This window comes from Protopterus annectens, chromosome 9.part0 (genome assembly GCF_019279795.1).
Source record: "Protopterus annectens isolate FY-2018-M chromosome 9.part0, PAN1.0, whole genome shotgun sequence".
In the NCBI taxonomy this organism is placed as follows: Eukaryota; Metazoa; Chordata; order Ceratodontiformes; family Protopteridae; genus Protopterus; species Protopterus annectens.
In genome coordinates, this window is record NC_056743.1 from 329826694 (window position 1) to 329847181 (window position 20488).

Genomic DNA, 20488 nt, shown 5'->3' on the forward strand with positions numbered 1-20488 from the left:
TGTACTTTCATAGTCTTTTTGTCAAATTGACTAGGCCAAGCAGTGTCAAAAATAACGATTTCCAAATGAATTACAAGCTGCATTTCTGCCATTTATTCCCCAAAATGTTTGCAGTTACCTCATTCACCAAAAGCACATTCAACCAGGTCTATGGCCACTTCATCTGCTTTTTCGGCCAGAACGTAAGTTGATGAAGTTTGTGCTGCAGCGACTTGAGCCAAACCTCATACATTTGTGTCACTATAAGTTGGACATTGTGTCCAGAAGCAGAGCATCCTTTGACTCCACAGTGCTATGGCATGCCCTTCCATGAAAGCCACACAGAAAAGTGTGTAGCTGGGGACTCCGACCCTGCCGTGAGGAAGAATGAAATATACATCAAATTTAGAAGTTATGTGCTTACCATAACTTGGCACCTGTGTTATCCAGTTTCATTCTTCCTCTCATCCCTCCCACCATCCCCCAACCTTTTGGCTTAGAGATGTCTAGAGGAAGCAGGAACACATAGGTTCCTAGTCTGAGCTCCAGTTTATGGCTTTGTCTTATCCTTGTATATTTGTTAGAATATTCAAATGCAGCATACTCGATCTGAGGGGTTGGGGCAGAAGACGGGGATTATCAGAGAGAGAGGAGCTTCAGGCTTTGATCATGATCTAGTGATTTGGCTGGGTCGGCTCCAATGTTGGATCCTCCAGCCCTACCATAAGGAAGAATGAAATTGGACAACACAGATGCCAAGTTATGGTAAGTACATAACTTCTAATTATATATTTTGGGAAGAAATAAATAATTAAGAAGGAAGTATGAATAAGAGTGGTGCTGAATAAATTTACACAATACAAAAGACCAAAAACTTTTTAAAATAATAACATTGGTTGAGTGATTCATTTGTTCACTTTAGAACATAATCACCTCAAATTGATTACTGTTCCAAAATGAGTTATGCAAAGCAGCATGGAATGGTTGTTCCCAAACCCAGTAGAGTCCTAGAATGCATGTCAGTGTGTGAATTCAGTGTTAATTTGCTAAGTATCATTTATTCCTTATGGTAAGATCACATTTAAAGTGTTATCTTCAGTTTGTAGGAACTTACAGAAAAGAGTTAGAAATGCTGGATCAAGTGTGAAAAAATAGTGACAATATGGGAGGGAATGGAAGAGGTTGCTTTTGAATGAGTTTTAAAACAACATGCACTAGTTAGATGAAAGAAGGGTATTGACTCAGAATACGTTTTTATGAAAAATGTAAAGACTAGAAAAATATGTCTTTGGCAACAGTGTGTACACTTATGGGAAATAAGAACATGGTTTTATGTCTAGTTTTTGATTGATAAATTTGGCCTGTTCTGGAAAAGTTTATGTAGAGAATGGCTCTTAGTACTGTTTTGCTCAGGTAATGCCTTAGGTGGACTGGACACTCTAAATTGGACATAGGTGTGAGTGTGCATGCAGGTGTGTGGTGTAGATGAACTACTGTAGCAGGGTTGGCCTACCTGGTGATGAAAACCTTGGCTCTAGATGATTGTCACAGTTGAAATGACACTCCGACCCCATGTGCAAATTTGGGGCGAAAAGGGGTTGTGGATGGATGTTAGAAAACAAATAGACAAATTAAACTTAAAAGTAGACAGTATAAAAGAAGATACCACACAAACAAATAACCTTATTAAATGAAGTCCTTAAACATCAAACTGCCCAGATTGCTGCTTTGGAAGATCCTGTAACCGATATAGACTGCAGGTTAACAGAGAGAAAAACATAGACTTTCTTCAAGAAAACACCAGACTCCTTGAAAAGATAGACGACACTGAGAATAGAACCAGGAGAAACATTATAAGAATCTATGGCATCCCGGAGCAGATGGAGGGGGATAATATGATTAATTTCCTGACTTCTTGGATTCCTAAAATCCTAAACCTACCCCTGAAAAAGGGCACACAAGTCTTTTAACTACAATTTCTGTATCCAGTAAAAACAGCCATCCAAGCTCTGTTAGTGTAAAATTTCTCTCCACTCAAAACAAAGACCTTGTTTCAAGAAGTGCCTGGTTCCTTGCTCCATTAAAAATTGGTGACCAAACTATCAGGTTTGATAGTGACTTTTCACCCCTTCTAATGTCTAAAAGAAGAGCATGTGTCCCTCTAATAAAATCAGTAAACATGGAAGGAATGAAAGCACAACTCGTACTCACAGCAAGAATAAGACTATCCCTGCCAGAAGGAAAGAACATTTTTGACTCTCTTGAAGAAGCATCCACATTTGTCCATAAAAAAACCTTTTAAGCCAACCTGAACCCATGGATTCTTCAATGAACTTAAAAAGACAAGCTTCAAAAAATGAGTGGACTATTAAAGAAAAAAAGAAACCCAGAGACAAGTGATTATACATAACTTCACATTCATGCAAGATTTTTTTCTCCCTTCTAAATAATGTGGAATCATAAACAGAGGGTAATGTAACTTTTTTCTCTGCTATTATCTTCTCCTCAACAATGCTAACTTTAGAAATATATAGTACTCAAAATTCAAGTAAATCAAAATCTTATCCAACTGCAACTATTTTATACTTTTATCTCTTTACAAACATGGCATAGCACTAGTGAAATGCTATAAAATCACTTACTCATTTCATATATGTATATATATTTATTTTATATTCTATACTCATTTCTTCATGTATGTGCCTTTCTGTTCTGTTTTAGTCCTAATGTCATAGTATTTAATGACTGCAGGAGAGAGAAATGCTTACTGTGTTACTTTTAAGTATTTAAATGAAAGTGGTGACATTTTATTATTATATATACGGTGGTACGGCAGTAGTGTTGTTACCTCACAGCAAGAAGTTCTCCCATTTGATTCTCGGCGTGGCTTGGGAGTGCCTTCTTTGTGGAGTCTGCATGTCCTCCCCGCGGTTGGGTAGCATTCAAAAGACATGTGTGCGTAAATGGGAGTGCCTTCGTTGAAGGTTGGGCATCGAGCTAGCACCTCAGCGTTTTGTAAAAATCTACTGCCAATCATTAGCGGACCTGAGTTCTGCTGTGGCGACCCCTTACCGGGAAAAAGCCGAAAAGACAAACAACAACATTTACTTAACTGAACATCTGTAATGTGCTCCATTTAGCTAATATATCTTATAGCTGTGCATGGTTGGTAATTTGGAGCCTTTATTTTAAATATTTATCATTTTACAAGTTATACTTAAAAGTTTCACTTCACTAGAAAATTCACACCTACTTACTTTTTTGATGGAATTTTGACAACTTTTGTGAAAGATTGAGCTTCTAAAGGCTTCAGTTAGCTCCCAGACTCTGTGCTGTCTTTCAAGAAGTAGACTTGACCTCTGAACCCATTTCTCTTCACTGAACTCTAACAGCCAATCAGATTCAAGAATAATCATTTGAACTGTATTTTCATTCATTTAGCAATTATTTTTATCTAAAAAGTCATATAAGCATATGTTTTACTGTAAATAATGATTTATTTAATTTGAATTACATTTATATTTAAATAAGTATTACAAATATGTTTCGGACAGTGACAGTTTTAAATGCATCCCTTTTCCTGTCTGCTTTAATGACATTGTAGTTCTGTATTTACTCATAGTAACAAATAATTGTTAAGATTAATCAATTTGTCTTGGTCTATTTAGATAAAAAACATTTAAGAAATTGTATACTTCATGTTCTTAGTTCATACATACATAGTATATTAAATCAAATGTTTCATTTTGTGTGCTTTTATTGTAGATGCAGTTCCCCTTCTGTTCACTATTAACCTGCAGTAGTTAGGAATTCCCACTAGATGTCATGAGAGGGTTAGTTTGTGGCTTCTATGAGAGAAGAGAGTAAGACTGGATTTAGTTTATCCATGCAGAAGGCTGTTAAAAGTATACAGTTTTATTGTTTTTAAATTGTCCATAACAGTTTTTAAAAAAATGTACTTGCCATAATAAATCAAGGAAAGCACTTTTTAGTTGTACTTATAATAGCCGTCTCAATCAAATGACAATATTTAACATTATATCTATTAATGTCAATGAGTTGAACAACCCCATTAAAAGGAGTAGTGTCAACAAATATTTAATGCTACAAAAAGCAGAGTTTGCATTCATTCAGGAATCTCAGTAACAGAAGCTCTAAACAAATTAACATTTAAGGATTATAAGATTTTGATAAGTTCAGACTACAACCGCAAGAGAGGACGTGTCATAATTTTACACAGAAAATCAAAGAGAATTCCAGAAATAGTTGACCCATACTCAAGCAATGATGGTATACTTGCTTTAGTCATATTAAAACTAGATAAAAAAAGATGTACACTTTTGCAAACACCTACTGGATACCGGGTAGTGGGATTAAAACTGAAAAAAACATTTAGACACCATAACATTAAAGTCTAAAGGTGAATTACTATTAGGTGCTTTTAATTGCATCTTGTCCTCCACTGATACTACAAGCTCTGAGCTCTTCAAGATGTCCCCGTTTGCCAAGCACTTGAACAACTATATAAAAGACAGAAACCTAATTGACATTATTGGTTTAAAAATATTATCCTCCCTAAAATATTCTTACTACTCTTACAGATTTGGCACGCAGACCAGCGTAGACAAAGTCTTTGTAACCAGTTATTTACTGGCCAAAGTTGATAATGTAGTGTTGACATCATACCCTATGTCTGACCACAGTGCTATCACCTTCAATGCAACCCTTAATACTGACCCCTTAAACTTGTGCCAAAGACTACCTGTTTATCTAGTAACAGTACAAGGATTTAAAGAATGTTTTGTAGATGAAATAAAGCATTACCTAGACATCCATAATAACGGTGAGGTTTCAGATATTATCCTATAGAACACTTTAAAGGTAGTCTTACATGTTAAAGTCAAAAGTTGGTATATAAATAAAAGGAAAGAGTGGGATAAAAAAAACTGGTAGTCCTACAAAAAGAAACTGATGAACTAAAACTTACAGGAAATGACAAATCTGCATTAGCTGACATATGTAAACTGAACAAGGAATATCAGGATATCATGCAGCATAAAATATCAATAAATCTGGAAAAAATCAGATTACAATCCTACTCAATCTCAGGAATATGCACATGATTGCAATTAGATCTAAACATTTAAATGAAAAAAGTCATATAAAAGTAATATAGACTATCAAAAGTTACAGATCTAAAAATATATTATTATGTTTTAAAAACCATTACAAGAATATTAATAATAATAACTCTTCTACAAGTGATAAAAGTATAGACAACTTTCTTGCTAATAATATTCAAAAGAAGCTATCCAAACACAATATTATTAACATAGATAAACCATTTTCCTTTAAAGAATTAAAGGAACAAATAAAAAATCTTAAGACAAAAAAGGCACCAGGGCTGGATGGTCTAATTCCAGAATTTTACAAACTCTTACCTGATAACACCTTGAAAATTTTACACAGTGCATTCCATGAAGTTAAAACTGCTGCAAGCATCCCTCCCTTGTGGAAATATTCTGTCATCTCTCTCATCTTAAAACCAAATAAAGAGCCCAACCTTTGCACATCATACAGGCCAATTTCTTTGGTTAACATTGATTACAAGATATTCCTGTCTATCTTAGCAGACAGGTTAAATATTCTTTCAGTATTAAATCATGAAGACCAAACCGGGTTTATCAAATGTAATGTAATTAGATTACTGTTCGTAATAAATTTAGCAAACAAGGAAAAAATGAGCTTTCTATTTTAAGCCTTGATATAGATAAAGATTTTGACTCCCTAAGTTGGCCATATCTGTTAAAGCTCTGCAAAAATACAGTTTCTCCCCAAATTTCATAGGATTAAGTAAAAAAACTATATGAAAACTCCATATCCTATGTAAAGATTGGATCTTATCCATCTAGGCCATTTGAAATATTAAGAGATACTGAACAGGGGTGCCCCCACTCCCCATTATTCTTTGCCCTGGCTAATGAGCCTCTTGCAAATTATGTTAGAAATAATGACAGTGTTAAAGGATATAAAGTGTCAAATTATCTCCCAAGATACAGCTGTTTGCTGATGACCTACTAAAACTTCTAATGATACTGAAAATTCAGTAGATCACCTATTACATAATCTATAGACTTCTTTGCAAACATCTCTGGTCTAAAATTCAATCACAACAAAACTCAGGCACTTCTATTGAATAAAAATGTTACTATGAAACTTAAATCAAGAAGAGACATAAACTGGGAGGGCACGCATATTAAATATCTAGGTATTGAATCTAATTATAAAAATCACTCGCATCTAATTATCAACAACTTATAAATTCAATTACAAGTCTAATTGACAGTTGGAACAGACTACTCTTCACATTTGAAGGCAGGCTAACTTTAATCAAAATTATACCGTTACCTAAAATCTTATTCATTGGTCAAGCTCTAATAATTCACCTCAACTGTCAAAATTAAACAGAAACTCAATAACTTATTACTCATCTTCCTTTGGTATCCCAAAAAAACAAGAATTTGTCTTCTGTGACACACCATAAGCTGGGATGAAGGAGGTATAGGGTTTCCAAATGCTGAGTTTTATTTAAACTCTGTATTTATTAACATAGTGTTACTTTGGAATAATAGTTCTTATACATCATATTGGAAATCAATACATGAAACCTTACTTCTTAATAGTAATAGGACATCGCTTGAACCATATACGGAAATACATACAAACATCTTTATATGGATTTTAAAAATATGCATTCAAAGTGAAAGGTCAAAACTTGTTCTTACACCTCTTGCAAACCAAATATTGCTGTTGTTTAAAAAGCTTATGATGTTAAGTTGTCTGTCTCGCCTTCGTTCTTGCTGGTTGGGATTGGAGCCGATCCTCGGCCATCTTTTATAGCTCGAGAGCTGTTTACTGGCTCAAGGCTACCCCTTACCCCATGATGCCTAGCGCTAGCTACCCAGATCTCATTTGCCGCTTCAGCTGCGAGGTGTAATTTTTCTGGTTCAGGCTCTTATAAAGTTTCTTTATAGAACTTTTTTTACTAGAAATAGTCTTTTTCCTAGGTGTTTTTGTTAGTTTTTAGTCTTATATTTATTGTGTTAGCTAAGTGTGTATTCTTCCTTCCCTTCCCTTTAGAACTCGTTTAATTTAGAAAGTCCCCCCCTTATTCCTGTCAGGTTAGCCGTTTAAGTTAGAGGCTTTCCTTCTACCTTCTTTATAGGTTAGCCGTTTGAGTTAGAGGCTTTCCTATCAAAAAAAAAAAAAACTTTAGCTTTAGTCTGTAGTGTACTGTGTTTTTCTCTTTAGACTGTATTTTGATTGGTTAGCTATTGTTGTATTTTTGTTACAGGATGTCCAAAGAATCCAAGGTGTCTGGGTTCAAGAAGTGTGACTCATGCTGTCAGAAAATGTCTCTGACAGATGGTCACACTTCTTGCGTCTGTTGTTTAGGTGCTGTGCACCTGCAGGACTCTTGTTCTATCTGCCATGCATTTAATCCAAGAGTTCTGCAGGAGCATAAGAATAAGCTTATTCTTAGGGGCCTTTTAAAGCCCCAGGATTCATCGGCCAAGACTCAGCCTCTGAAATCCCCTAAATCTACCAAATCGTGGGCTCCAAGTTCGGAGCCGTCTTTTGTTCAGACGCTACCTGCTACTTCGGTTCCGGCTGGAACCGATAAGACTTATCTCCCCATCGGCTCCATCAGAAACTTCGGAGCCTTTGCAGAGCCACAAGAGGCTGAGGTCCCCTTCTCTGGAATCGATACATTCGGTTCCTCGGTCTCCCCTGCTGCAAAGCGAGCGCAGTCACAGATCTTCTCATTCCTCTCGATCCTCTGGGCTCTCTGATCACGACGTGGAGAGAGTGGTCAGTAGGTTGCTAAAGTCGCAGGAACTTGCCAAGATGTTGTCCAGCCCTCCTTAACAGGTGTCAGCTCCGTCCACTTCTATCGATGTTCCTCCTCCGACTCCATTGAGCTCGGAGCCGGAGTTCATTGGGGTTCGAGTAGTGGAACCGTCAGCTCCGATAACTTTATCTCCTTCGGTTCCATCGTCTGCTCCGATTCCCTCGATAGTGCCGTCCATTGAGGGATCTGGGCGTCGGGGCTCCCTCGTCGGCTCCGAGGGGGCGAGTGGCATCGGACCCTTGTCCGACCCCGTTCTCCCTCTCGGAGCTTCAGCGCAGGTGAGCTCGGCTCCTACATCGGCCTCGGAGCCGTCTCCCTCGGTGCAGAGAAAGATTCAGATTTCCTCGGAACCGGAGCTTTCTCTGCATCGTGGCAGGGACGCCTTCGATGTCATGAGGAGTGTGCTGGACACTGAGTCAGCTCCACTATCGTCCCCATCGGCTCCGTCCCCTGTAGTGCCTGTGCCAACCTCTGCTCCTCCTCCAGAGCCCAAGTTTGAGGAACCAGCGCTCCAGGGCACCCCATTGGGTGTTTCCTCTTCTTCCGAGGCATCCCCTGATCATTCAGAGGAGCCCCCTCGTAAGAAGTGCAAGAGGAAGCACATCGACTCCCCTGAGTCTGTCACTTCTGATACAGACTTAGATGATTCGGAAGGGTCCCCGAGATCCCCCTCTGAAGATTTCCTTTTCAGACATCCTCAAAATGCTTAAGCAGAGGGGGAACTGGAATCCCCTAGCCCCTACCGAGGATGAGTCTGTATTCCTGGATGCGTTCGGTTCCCGACCTTCCACCTCCTGGGTTTCTCCGCCTTTCGATCCACTTATGTGTGTGGTGGCTCGAAAGGCTTGGTCAACCCCGGATACAGTGGAACCAACTCCGAGGAGACCTGGCAAGTTCATCACAGCACCCCATGATAAGCAGTTCCTTACCAAAGGTGTTCCTGTTGATGCCATGGTGGTAGCAGCAGCCACCAAAAAAGAGTTAGCGGAAACCTCTTCATCTGTCCATCCTCCTAACAAGGAGTCTAGGACCATGGACAGATACAGGAAGCGAATGTTTGCTTCAGCGACCTTTTCTATTTGGTCACTGAACTACTTATGCCATTTTACCCGGCTTCAGAGGGATCTCCATAAAGAGCTTGGAGATGCCCTATAAGATCCATCAGCTGAGGGGGCTCAAGCTAAAATGGCTTCCCAGCTGGCGACCCTTAATTCTGTAGTCAACTCCTCCATGAGGCTCATTTGTTATGCAGCCAATGGTGCGAGTAGAGCCGCAGGTACGGGCGTGGCCCTTAGGAGACATGCATGGATGCGGCTGTGTAACTTTGCAGAACCCTTTAGAGCGTCATTCACCAACACCCCCTTTGATGGTTCCTTTCTTTTTGGACCACAGGTGAAAGACACTTTGACTAGGTGTGAGCAAGAAGGCAAGACTCCCTCTGCCGTGTGAGTCCATTTTTCCACTCCTTCCAGACCATACCCCAAAGGTCAGTAGAGTGGTAAAATGTGATTCTGAAAATCCCAGGGAGCCTCGCCTGACACACGTAGCGATTTTTCCTCCAGGGGCAGAGGGGGAAACAACAACAATAGATGCCGCCCTCGTGGCAGAGAGGGTCCGCAGAACCAGGGCAACAGAGAATCCTTCTCTGAGAAGCCCTTTCAGCATCCCTGAAGGGTTGCCTGGCTGCCCGCCTCTGGAGGCAGTCGTGGGAAGACTTTCACTGTACCCAAAAGCCTGGCAAAATTTAATGCAAGACAAATGGGTACGGTCAGTTATATTCAAAGGTTACAAAATTCCCTTCTCTCAACCCCCCTTACCATCGAGCAAATCCCTTCCAGATATTCCACCCAATCTGAGGGACCAAGCAGTCATAGAAGTTTCAAGACTGCTAGAAAAAATCCAGGAAGTCCCAGCAGACCAACATGGATCCGGAACTTACTCAAGGTTCTTTTTGGTACCAAAAAAGACAGGGGACTGGAGACCGCTTCTGGATCTCTGCAGACTAAACAAGTCTGTTCAAAGAACAAAGTTTCGGATGGTCACGCTACAGTCCATTCTACCCTTTTTGGGTTAGGACAATTGGATGTGCTCCATAGATCTTCAGGATACGTACTACCACATCAAAATGGACAGGCGCTCCAGGAGATTCCTTCGCTTCCGTCTGGGAGCCAGTCATTACCAGTTCAGAGCTCTGCCCTTTGGTCTCACCACAGCCCCCAGGGTGTTCACCAAATGAATGGCAGTGGTCATGGCTCACCTGAGACATCGAGGATACAATGGTGTTTCCATATCTAGACGACTGGCTCCTCATTGCTACTACCAGGCATCAACTTCTGCAAGCCAGGGACTACACTATCACAATCTGCTCCCAGCTAGGCATTACAATAAACTTCGAAAAATCTGCCTTGTTGCCCTGTCAATCTATCACCTATATAGGAGCAGACTTAGACGCAAAGAACATGTCCGCAAGGCTACCGCCAGAAAGGGTGTCTACAGCTGGCCAGCAAGTGCAAATTCTAATGGAGAGCAAAAGGATCCAAGTCAGGTTCGTCGTTCAAACTCTGAGTTCCATGGCAGTGGCAATTCTTCTAATCCCACTGGCCCGCTTTCACATGAGGATCCTTCAGTGGCTTCTGTTCACACAGTGGTCTTTCCAACAGCTGCCCATGTCTCACATGATCATGATTACAGACGCATGCAAAAGGCATCTTTCCTGGTGGATGGTCTCCCCACTAGTGACACAGGGCAGACACTTCATTCAGCCCCCTGCAGTTGCCACGGTGACCACAGACGCCTCCCTAATAGGGTGGGGGGACATTATCAGGGCAGGACAGTCCAAAGCACTTGGCAGCCTCACGAGTACCACCTACATATAAACGTCCTAGAAATGAGAGCTGTGCTCCTAGTGTTGCAAGCTCTTTAAGACTCTCTCCCTTTTGGGACCATTGCAATTCAAACGGACAACATGTCAGTGGTCTGGTACATCAACAAGCATGGCGGAACCAAGTCCTACCCCCTATGTCGAGAAGCACTCAGACTCTGGCAGTGGGCGATTTCTTCCCAACTATTTCTAATTGCGATGCACATCCCTGGGAGGTCCAACATCAAAGCGGACAGGCTCAGCAGAGCTATTCTCATTCCTAACGAGTGGTCTCTGAATCAGGTAGTTGCGGATCTGATCTTCCACAAATGGAGACAGCCTTGCTGCAATCTTTTTGCGACCCCCTTCAACAGCAACTTCTTCTCCCTTCTTCCGCTTCCAGGTCACACACCCAGAGATGCTCTAGTCCATGATTGGCCTCAGGGACGTCTTTATGCCTTCCCTCCATTTCCCCTGATACCAAAACTCATCCAGAAAGCAATTTTGTTGGGTTGCAGAATGATCCTCATTGCCCCCTACTGGCCTCGACAGATATGGTTTCCGTTCCTGCACCATTACCTTCTCGATCAGCCCTGGACTCTGGATCCGATTCCAGACCTACTGATTCATCAATCAGGCGGGCTGCATCAATCCTTCCAAACACTCCAGCTCACAGCTTGGTTGCTCCACTTCCAACCTTAGCCAGGCTTTCCAGCATTTCCCTGGCCATGCGTGAGATTACTGTCTCCTCTCACAAGTCCACAACTAGAAAGACTTATGCTAGTAAATGGAAATGTTTTTCTTGTTGGGCAGAGGCTAGGAACGTAGATCCTTTTTCAGCCCCAGTCCACGAAATTTTGGAGTTCCTAGCACAACTTTTTCATTCTGGGTCTGCTTCTGCTACAATCAGGGTTCAATTGGCGGCCATTTCTAACTTTCATGTTGGGTTGTCTAATTCAAACATTATGTCTCATAAGCTCTGTAAAGCCTTTTTAAGAGGGACTACTCTCCTTAAACCTCCAGTGAGAGATCCCCCTCCTCCTTGGGACCTTAATTTGGTACTAACCTCCTTAATTATGCCCCCCTTTGAACCTGCAGCATCCTGCTCCATTAAGTTTCTATCTTGGAAAACACTTTTTCTGGTAGCTATTACTTCAGCCAGACGTGTCTCTGAACTTCAGGTACTGTGTGTTCATTCTCCATACTTGGTTTTTCATAAGGACAGGGTTGCTCTGAGGACTAATCCCTCGTTCCTTCTGAAAGTCTGCTCAGAAAACAATTTAAACCAATCTATAGACCTTCCTGTGTTTTTCCCTAGCCACACCAACAAGGCAGAATACAAATTACACCAATTGGACGTTCATAGACGATTGTGTTTTTACTTGCATAGGACTAAGGATATAAGGAAGTTGGACCAACTGTTCCTTTCCTACGCCCTAGGCAAACAAGGTCTCCCAGTTTCCAAAGTGACCTTATCCAGGTGGTTGTCTCACATTATTACTTTAATTTATCAATTGAGAAACAAAGAGTTGCCTATCAAACCAAAAGGTCATTCTACTAGGGCTTTGGCCACCTCTGTAGCCTTCCATTCCAGGTTGCCCATGGATTCTATCTGTGCAGCTGCTACCTGGGCAAATCCTCATACCTTTATTTCTCATTACAAACAAGATATGGTCGCCGGGAGCAGAGCTGACTTTAGTTCCAAGAGTCTGTTCCAATGAGCCACCCAGGATTGTAGGTGCTAGGGACGCTGTCCCAACCAGCAAGAATGAAGGCGAGATAGACAACTTAACATAAAGAAGTTATGTACCTACCATAACGTTCCATGTTAGTTGTCTTCATCTCACCTTCTTTCTTGCATCCCACCCTCTGTCCCCCTGTCCTATTGGATCGAGAGGAGTTTTGGTTTGACTGGCTAAGTGTTCTCTGGTTTGTTTCCTCTACTGACTTGGAGAGTATGACAGGTATGCTCAACCTGTTTGTTCCGACAGGTTGATTCTCTGGCTATGTCTGGGATTAGCTATTACAAACGAGATCTGGGTAGCTAGTGCTAGGCATCATGGGATAAGCGGTAGCCTTGAGCCAGTAAACAGCTCTCGAGCTATAGAAGATGGCTGAGTCGGAGCCGAGGATTGGCTCCGATCCCAACCAGCAAGAAAGAAGGCGAGATGAAGACAACTGACATGGAACATTATGGTAGGTACATAACTTCTTTTTTCTAATCACTTAATTAAGACTTTAATTGTTTCCTATTGCCTACACAAATGAATGTTTCATATCTTTTGATACTCAGAAAATGTTAGAATTTAAGAAGGGTGACCTACTATATTGGAATCAATTTCTCTGAGCTAATAAAATAATTTCTGCAGACTATTTGATCAGCAGATATAGTTTGCTAAATCGCAATTAGCTGGACACCCAAACTTGATTTTATACATACTAAGCCCGTACCTTCATTAGGGGCATACAATAAGAGTAACTTAAAAGTCTTGGATTTTATCTCAACAATTATTAATAGCTCATCCAAGAACATTTCATACATATCTGTTATTTATAACATTCTCAGACATGATTTTAGCAAAACAGATGTTTATTTTTGGAATTATTCAATTGAAATTAATAAGTATTCTCAGAAAAAGGTAAACTTTGTTACAGTCAATGAAGGAATCCACATCTTCCCTCTTCCGGCGTGTATGCACATCGACATTTTTACATAGATGTTTTTCACCCCACATAGACTATCAATAATGTACAAGAAAGGTGAAATGAAATGATGGAGATGTGGACACCCTAATGCTGGCTGGATATATATGGTTGTTAATTGCAAAATAATTTCTCCATTTTGGTTAGACTTAAAATACCTTTGTAAAGCTCTGCGGAATGACAGCTGTATAATTTTGACTGCCTTATCCTTTTCAATGTTCCTGTTCCTGAAGTCATTCCTAAAAAGCAAACATTTTTACTATGGTCTATCCTCTCTATAGCAAGGAAAATTGCTAGTAAAAATTGGAAATCCCAGTCTACTCCTGTATTTAAAGTTGAGTTTAATCATCTTGTGAAATACATTTGTAAGAATAAGATTGCTACTATAAAAGCAAGGACTAACAACATAACTCATTTAATTGCGTGGACAGATTTGTCTTTTCTGTTAGAGAAATATTAAGTGTTCTATGTATATTGCTTTTTTAATTGTTATGGCCATTGTATTTTTTCTTGTTACTATACTGTTAAGTTATTGTGTTGTAAAATGATTAAAAACATTTTGAAAAAAAAAAAAGAAAAATTAAATTATTAAATTAAATGGTTTATATGTTGCAGCACCATATCAGTTAAATAATTTACTGTTGGGAAGTGGGTCATATATTACTTCTTTCTAGTTTATGATTTATTTTTTTATTTACAATGGCTAATTTTACATTAGAACATCAAAGTGGTTTGCTTTTAAGCATTTTGTTTCCATATGAGTGTTCTGACTTGCAGGCTTTATAGTCTGAATGCATCCATGAAGACTTGTGTAAACATACATGACCACCAAGACATTGTTGTAGAAGCCTGTATTCTGTTTCTGTTGCAACACAGTTTTTGCTAAGTGCATAATTAATACATTCTGTTATTAATGGTTAGGTGGCACATGTAACACTGTGTCTCATTTGCTGCATAACAAATGATATCCATGAATAACAAATGATATCCATGCATTTATAAGCAAACAAGGATGGGAATGAAATTTAACTAAACATTTTTTGTTTTAGAGGAACTGAAGAGGCAGAATGCTGTAGTGCATGCTGTCCAAGAAGAGGCAGACCGATTAAAGGCTGAGCTTGTGGAAGCTCGTGCAGAGATAGAGAACATTAAAGCTGTTGCTACTGTATCTGAAAACACCAAGCAAGAAGCTATTGATGAAGTGAAGAGACAATGGCAGGAAGAAGTGGTATCTCTACAAGCTATCATGAAAGGTAAGCAATGTAGTTTGGATCTCCTCAAGTCCCTGCAGTCATGTCATCCTCTGAAAATAAGAGTCGAAGCACGGCGAGTAGAAGGATCCTAAAGGTGGTAATAGTGGAAGTATATGCCAGTATAAGATGTAGATTAATGAAATGAACAGCAGTGGGAGAGGAGGCTGCAATGGTCGCTGCATACTGGGATAAATCTGGTAGCTTGAATTGTATACAGTTCCTTGGGGACTCCAAATGTTTATACATTAAATGAAGTGCACAGTCTGAAACTTGGGTAAACCGTGTCTGAGACAGATAATCAGGTCATTAGTTTGTCACTCTGTCCAACGTTCTGAGACTTGCCACCACTAGTTCCTGCATTTCACCCTCTTCAGCTATGGCTCTGTTATTGGCCTTTCATGTCTCATTGGAGCCACTGCCTTTACATTTTTCTTTGAGGAATTCACAGCCAAGTGTATCATAAATTTACATTTGTAGTTTGATGCACTGAAGTTACCTGCACGTATCAGAAAATCCTTCAAAGTGACAATACTCTTCTTTCTCCCACTCAGCAGGCATTGATGGGTTTGCTAAGCAATGCTGTTTTGCCTAAATTGTTCTGTGGTACTTGGTCCATGGTTAAAATTCAATTTGTTCTGTTTTGGAATCTGGCTTGTGTTGTAATAGGTGGCAGTAGAGCAACAGCCCCTTCTACCAGTCTGCGGTAGTATATGGGAATGGTTACTAATGCAGAGTAAGTTTTATTTGGGAGGTTGTTCTTCCGAGCTGCTCATTTGCAAGAATGACGTAGGGTGGGAAGTCTCACAATACAAAAAAATTAAATTTTTTTTATATAGCCAGCCAATCCAAATAGCATGCGCTTAGGAGGTAAAAATAAACAGCGTGCCAGGAGAAGACGCATGCAGACTCTTGGAGAACATGCATAGTCCACCCAGGTAGCCAGGGACTTGGATCAAACCTTGGAGATGAAAGGCATAAACACTGAACATTACATCACTTCTTGCATCACAGCCTGGATGTCAGTAGTGCATTTTTAGTTGCTGGTATTGTAATTTTGTATTTGGCATGATGAGGATTAAGGGTGTTTTGAGGAGATGTTAAGATCATCATAGTCCTCGTATATCTGATGCCAGAAGTCTAGCAAGGGAGTTTGATACCTGAGGTGACGTACCCATTTTGCATCCTTCCTAGCCCCTTTCCTCAGCTCTAGTGATAAGGCTTATACTGGAGTGTATTTCTCTGACTGGGGTTTTGACAAGGTGGTGAGGCGAGGGTTGAATCCATCCATACTAGAGCTGTAATATTTTGCACTGCACATTGTAACAAAGTAGCATACAGTACTGCAACTTTTCTGACTGGAGTTAATTAATCATTCATTCATTTTTTTGTTAGTCAAGTAGTGGGTTCGGTCTTGAACACTTTTCAGCAATAACCTGAAGACAGTGACAGAAAAATTATAAAGTAGTTATAAATTGCAGTACATAATTTAGTGACAGGTGTATAACACAGCAGTATAGAGAAAGTAATGCAGTCTAATTTCATGCATTACAGACAGGACAATATACAATACTTGCAAGTTCCCTTTATAAGGCATGCAGTTTTGTAACTGTAGACCAGTTTGCTTTGATTTACATAATTACATATTTACCATAAAGCAATAAAATATGTATAGAAGGATTTCGGCTTTTGTCAGTAATTGTAGAAGTTGGCAAGCTTGGCAAAGTAAGTGATGTAAGTTAGGTATATGTGGGTTAGCCATTGTGTGAATATTATAGGGAAGGTGATCCCATCTGGCCACAATGGAGTTTAGGGAAACTCTTTCCACCAGTAGCTTGAATGTAGAGGGTCTTTGTGGGGACACTTTTTGTCTTGTGTCCTTACCATGCAAGAGGATAATTGAAGTATTAGATTTTGTTAAAGGGTTGAGTAGTATGCATTAAAAATCAGTTTATATGTGAAAGTTGAGAGAAGCGGTGAGGAGGTGGCACTTGTTATGAAGGAGATAGTTTGTTTTGTTGAGGGAAACATGGTGATGTTGTAGTCCTGGGGAATGGTTAATGAGTCTGCATGTACTATCAATAGTGTTGTGAATGTTATGGATATGTGTGACTAATGTAAAGAGACTATGAGACGGACATATTGTAGTCTAGGTATGCATATATCTTTTTTTACAAGACAGCTTCTGGTTGAGAAATAAGGTGTCTAGATGTAGCATAAGAGGTCCTAAGGTGTGCATTGACGTTATTAGTAATCAGTTCAGTGTGCTGTTTGAATGTCAGGGATAGGTCATAAGCCAGTTCAGGGTCACTTGCAGGTGATGACTTGTTTAAGTTATGAGCTGTCTTAAGTGAATAGGGAGTTTGCCTTTAAGCTCTTGAGAAATGTCAAAATGCATAGTGGCCGTTTTGCAAGATTTATGTTGAGTTGATAATATTTCAGCTACCAGCTGAGTTAATTATAGAGGTATTTTTCAGGGTTGTTTGAATTGCTGTAGACAGCTTGCAGTTTATAGGGTAGATGGAAGTAGTTATATCATTAATGAAAACTGAAGACAAAACTGGACCTAGAACAGAGCCCTATGACACACTTGAGTAGAAAATACTTTCTTCTAACATTGTGTTACCTAAATGAATTTTGATGGTTCTTTTAGAAATGTAGCTTTCAGACCATAAAACAGAGGTTTGTCCAAACCAAAGAGATTTATTTTTTGTAGGAGGAGATGATCTTACACTTTCAGGGATTCTGCTTACATGTGCAAAAATAATTCCAGTGACTCTCTGCTTTTCCATTGAGGCATACATTTTGTCAGTAACAGTATGTAAGGCAGCAAGGGTGTCTGAGATGGAAGCTGCAGTGGGAATCAACAGTCTGTACTTGTTAAGATGTTCATCTATCTGATTGTTTACTATTCTTTCAAAAGATTCTTTTATAGGGCATAGGATGCATATGGTCTTGTGTTCAAGTGGGAGTTAAGGGTGAACTTTTTTTGGGTATGAGAAATCATTAGAAATTGTTTGAACTGTTGAGATAATGTTGGTATTTAGTCATAGGTTAAAAGTATGTGTAGGTGTTTTGGAGAGGGTTGGGCTGCCATTTTAAGGAAGCTGAGGGTGTAGATGTGGTAATGGAAGTCTTGAATTGTAATAGTTCTGTATTGCTCATTGGATGGTTGCTGGAGTCATTTATATTATTATTGGACTGTATAATGTCTTTTTCAAGAATGGCCTGGGAATAGAGGGGAAAGCATTTAGTTTAGCCCAAAGGTGTGTACATTTAGATTTTTTGGTAGTAGGGTTACATTTCTTTAATTGAGAAGGTCAAGGATTACCTGTTGCTTTTCATTGTTTCCATTCTTTGCTTGTGATATTTTATAATTGTTTTTATGTGGGATTACTTCATGGACTTTGCTGTCCATATACTCTAATATGAGTTAGGAGAAGGTGTTTGTCGGGTAAAGTTTAGTGATTTTGTTAGTGTTCAGATGTCATGTTTTTTGCTAATAAGGCTGAGAATCAGTCTGTTTGGAGGAGATCAGTCAAAATTTTGTCATGCTTTTGAATCCAAAATATGATGAGTTACAGTTATTTTAGGGGGGGTAATTTTAGTGTTTTAAAGGTAAGGTTTGCAAAGATAATAGTCACTTGTAAAACTGGAGCGAATATTAATGCTTGATATAGAAGGGATTTATGATAAATAGATTTTATTTATTTATTATACATTTGTTGACCAGGAAAATCCGACTGGATGCATGTCCATTTTCAGCGGAGGCCCGGGGAGAAAAGCTCCGCAGTTAAATTTTAAGCAAAATATAAGGTGTATACAGAAGCTTTCAAATTTACATATATAGTACCAAACGTAACATTGACTAGTAACCTAGCAAATTAAGAATTAAAATTAATAATTTGTAAATAGATGAAGTAGTGAGTTGTGCCCAGAGCTTGAGATTTGTCTAGATGGGCTTGTGAGTATTTAAGATAAGTTGTTTTGTAGAAATGTGTATGAACTATGCTGTTGCTTTTGTACAATCAAGTCTATGTTGAAGTTACCAAATATGGTCATTTTTGTTTTGTATAAATTGCTTACAATAGTATTCACAAAGATAAATGTGCAAGTTTGATGGTGTGAGATGTAGACAGAAGCTATGTAGAGTCTTCTGTGTCCACTGGTTAAGAAAGAATCTAGGATCCAGTTGGAAGAATTTCCTTCACTGGATTTGTTGTAGTCAAATAATTTGGGAGAGAATTTTTAAGTTTTTTTTTTTTTTTAAATAAGTAGCATAGTTCTGCCTCATTGCTTGATACCTTCATTTTTATGAGCAAAACAAAACCTTTAAGAACAAAGCTCATAACCTACATGCTCTACTATCCCACTGTTCCCCTCATATAGTTACAGTAACAAAAACATGACTAAAACCAGATGTCAGTAGTAATGAAATCACTGGCCCAGGCAGTTACGTAAAGATAGAATAAATGAAAAGGGGGGAGGTGTGGCTATCTTATTTAAAGACCACGTAACACTTGACCTCCTTGACTCCACCATCCCAGACACTGCAAATGCTGAATTAATTCTAGCTAAACTAACCATTAAACCCCAACAAACATTGGTATATTATAGGTGGAAACATCCCACTAGTCAGCAACACTGCCACATTGAAAACCTGCTACAATGGTGTTCCACATCTCTCCCTCAAGAGACCATCCTGATGGGGGACTTTAATATTGATTGGCTCCTTTGCTCCTCACCAATTCCAACCATGCACATTAACCTATACAGCTTTACCCAGGTCATCAAACCTCCAACCAGGACCGATAAAAACCTCTAAGCACCAATTCATACTCAATTGGATTCTAATTAACCCCCCCCAGCCTAGCATCCCACTCAAGCTGCCTCCCTGACCATTTGAGCGACCACTGCCCAACTTTCCTCCTAAGAGACCGCATGCATCCAACACATCAAACTTCCTACCATACAATTAGAAAAAAATAAAACATCCAATCCCAGTAACTTTACCTCTGCCCTAAAAAACTGTAGTATTGGGAACACCTCAAACAGCTGCCCTTGGATGAAGCGGTACTCTCCTTTAACAGCACCTTCCTTGATATACTCAACACCCATGCACCACCTAGAAACATTAGAGTCAAAGCCAGGTACGCATCCTGGTTAACCAAAGAAGCCAGATCACTACTCAAAACCAGAAACAAGGGCTGGTTACAGTTCCATAAGAACAAAACCACCACTACTAAACAAAATTTCTGTGAACTTCGTAATAATGCAAAAAAACTAATTAAAATTGACAAATGCAATTACTGCCACAGTATCCAAACCAAACATCAGAAGAATCCTCAAAAGTTCTGGGCGGCAGTTAATAACTTATTACTACCAGGTAAAACTACTACTCCCACTCCAAAAACAACTAACAACTATGAAAATGTGGCTACCCAATTCAATAATTACGTCACTGAATCCATTCAAACTCTAGCAAACAACGAGACTAGAACCAGTCCTACCCCCCTAAAGCAAACCACAGTATACTCCTGCAGAACACCACCAACCAGTTTAAGTTAAATCCAGTCCCTGTCCATTACATCAAAAAACTACTGAAAAAACTAAAACCTACCACTCTAGCTGCAGATAATCTCCCTGCAGACTACCTACAAATTGCAGTAGAAGCAATCTCCTACCCAATAACCATACTCATAAACAGATCAATAACAGAAGCATATGTTCCCACTATCTGGAAGGTCGCTTACATTATCCCACTACACAAAGGAGGTAGCTCCT

At 39.5% G+C, this 20488-nt stretch overlaps 1 protein-coding gene across 2 annotated transcripts in view; it reads left to right on the forward strand.

Moving 5' to 3' along the window:
* RABEP1 (rabaptin, RAB GTPase binding effector protein 1) overlaps nucleotides 1-20488 on the forward strand; it is a 1652179-nt gene that overhangs the window by 417685 nt on the left and 1214006 nt on the right. For both annotated transcript variants that reach the window (XM_044082911.1, XM_044082912.1), the window contains exon 3: nucleotides 14504-14707. In XM_044082911.1, coding sequence (XP_043938846.1) covers nucleotides 14504-14707 — 204 coding nt within the window. The remainder of the gene's footprint in view (nucleotides 1-14503; nucleotides 14708-20488) is intronic.